This window comes from Hibiscus syriacus, unplaced genomic scaffold, assembly GCF_006381635.1.
Source record: "Hibiscus syriacus cultivar Baekdansim isolate YM2019G1 unplaced genomic scaffold, ASM638163v2 tig00110865_pilon, whole genome shotgun sequence".
Classification (NCBI taxonomy): Eukaryota; Viridiplantae; Streptophyta; class Magnoliopsida; order Malvales; family Malvaceae; genus Hibiscus; species Hibiscus syriacus.
In genome coordinates this window covers 1,175,163-1,177,297 of record NW_024062894.1, presented here as the reverse complement: position 1 = coordinate 1,177,297, position 2,135 = coordinate 1,175,163, and the positions used below count along the sequence as shown (strand labels likewise).

The following is a 2,135-nucleotide window of genomic DNA, read 5'->3' as shown; positions in this document are numbered from 1 at the left end:
TTGTGCTTTGTATGTTAGAATTGATTTTTTTTTTTTTTTTTGGGTTCGTAGCTCGTTACCCCACACTCACACTTCCAAATTTCGATTGTGGTGAACGTGTGAAGATGGAATGATAATTGGGGTTTATTTATTGGAAAATTACCTATAAATATAGAGAAAGTACTCTCAATTGAGAAAAATATTAGAACTGCCTTTTGTGCTTTGTATGTTAGAATTGATTTTTTTTTTTTGGGTTCGTAGCTCGTTACCCCACACTCACACTTCCAAATTTCGATTGTGGTGAACGTGTGAAGATGGAATGATAATTGGGGTTTATTTATTGGAAAATTACCTAAATATAGAGAAAGTACTCTCAATTGAGAAAAATATTAGAACTGCCTTTTGTGCTTTGTATGTTAGAATTGATTTTTTTTTTTTTTTGGGTTCGTAGCTCGTTACCCCACACTCACACTTCCAAATTTCGATTGTGGTGAACGTGTGAAGATGGAATGATAATTGGGGTTTATTTATTGGAAAATTACCTATAAATATAGAGAAATGTTAGATGAATGAATCTTATTTATTAAAATCACGGATGATATAATAAATCGAGTTTATCAAATAAATTTATATAAATTCAGATAATCAAAGTTCTCTATGCATAAAAAATCATAAAAATAATCATTTTTTAAAGATTATAGATTAATATTCATGTAGTGAGATTTTCAATTGTTTAAAAAATTTCGATGGTTTTCGATCTTTTGTACAATAAAATTCAACATGTTCAAAATGTGTTTCAATACGCTTGACGGAGGCTTGGCGTGATTTTTTTTTTCTCAACAAGATGATTTTATTAGAATGATTGGATAAGTCTTATACAATTGTCTATCTCGTTAAAAATCTTCTTAGTGCTAAATGAAGAAAAAGATAATTACTCAATTTTTATTACATTAAAATAAACTGCAACTTTAAAGGAAAAACATAATGAAAACTCATAATATCGTTTCCCCTAGTGCCGTGTTCAAGGGAGAACTTCGTTTCCAAGTTCATTCTGAAGCTCATAATACCCCAAATCCGTAAGAACTTTCTTACACTCAGGGAGAGCTTCCTTCTTCTTGAACCCGAGACTGTTCGCAAACCGAATGTTGCCGCTGACGCCGTCGAACGTGGTGAGAACGACCCTGGCTTTTCTCCACTCTTCTGTCATATCACTACAATCCGGCCAGGAACTCTTCACCAACGTGACATCGCAATCTGAATCCTCGTAATCTCCTTCCACATCGATGCTGTAGTCTCCGGATTGTGTCGTCATTATTTCCGGGCTCTGGAAGGTCAGGGCTCCGTCGGTACGGTTCCTGCATTCCAGTTTCACTACCGCACCACTTATAGGTTTGCTGATCTTGGTCTCGAATTCAACACGGCAAGTGTCGCAGTATACGTGACCTACGACTTTGAACTTGTTTGATTCAGCTGCCCCAGGCGTAGCTGCCCCTGTCGCATAGACAAAATTGAAGGACGACGATATGTAAATTGCTATGGAAACAAGGGCGATCATAGAAGCTTTTGTCATTTTTTCTCTCTCGGTTATTAAAGCTTGTAAAAGAGAGTAAATTTATAGGAGAGATTCACTTATTTTGGTCAATTATTGTTATTCAAGTTTTCTATTTTTAAGGGGTTTGATTTGTTCAGGGAGAGCAAGACTCGTGCTTCATTCTCATTTTTCTGTAATTGTTTGAACTGTAAAACAATTCATTTTCTATCAATAAAATTAGTTAGAATCATTATGAATTATGAAATATTAAGATAATTAATAACAAAATGGCAAGTAAGTTCTATGAAATTAAATTTCATTTGTTTTTTTTTCAATTCATTTATATGAGTTGTTTAAATTTTCTTGTTAGTTTGAGTTTTATGAAATCTTATACTATTCTAATTTAATGTATATTTTAATTTTAATTTTCGATATAGTTATATTTTTTTAATAATCTAAAATGATTTCAATATAATATATGTTCAGAATTTTTATTAGTCGTTGATTACAAACACACATATACGGATATAACTAATTATACTCAAGACTTTTAAGAAAAACAACCCACAATTTACCCTCTTTATTGACTATACCCTAAATTACATTCCAAAGTCACGTCCTTAAC

The 2,135-nt window shown here is 32.5% G+C and overlaps 1 protein-coding gene across 1 annotated transcript; it reads right to left on the bottom strand.

Moving 5' to 3' along the window:
* Positions 1 to 1,000: 1,000 nt before the first annotated feature.
* LOC120143934 (pollen allergen Che a 1-like) lies at positions 1,001 to 1,549 on the bottom strand. The gene has a single exon (XM_039158126.1). The coding sequence runs from the start codon at positions 1,547 to 1,549 to the stop codon at positions 1,001 to 1,003; it is 549 nt and encodes a 182-aa protein (XP_039014057.1).
* Between the last annotated feature and the right edge of the window lie 586 nt (positions 1,550 to 2,135).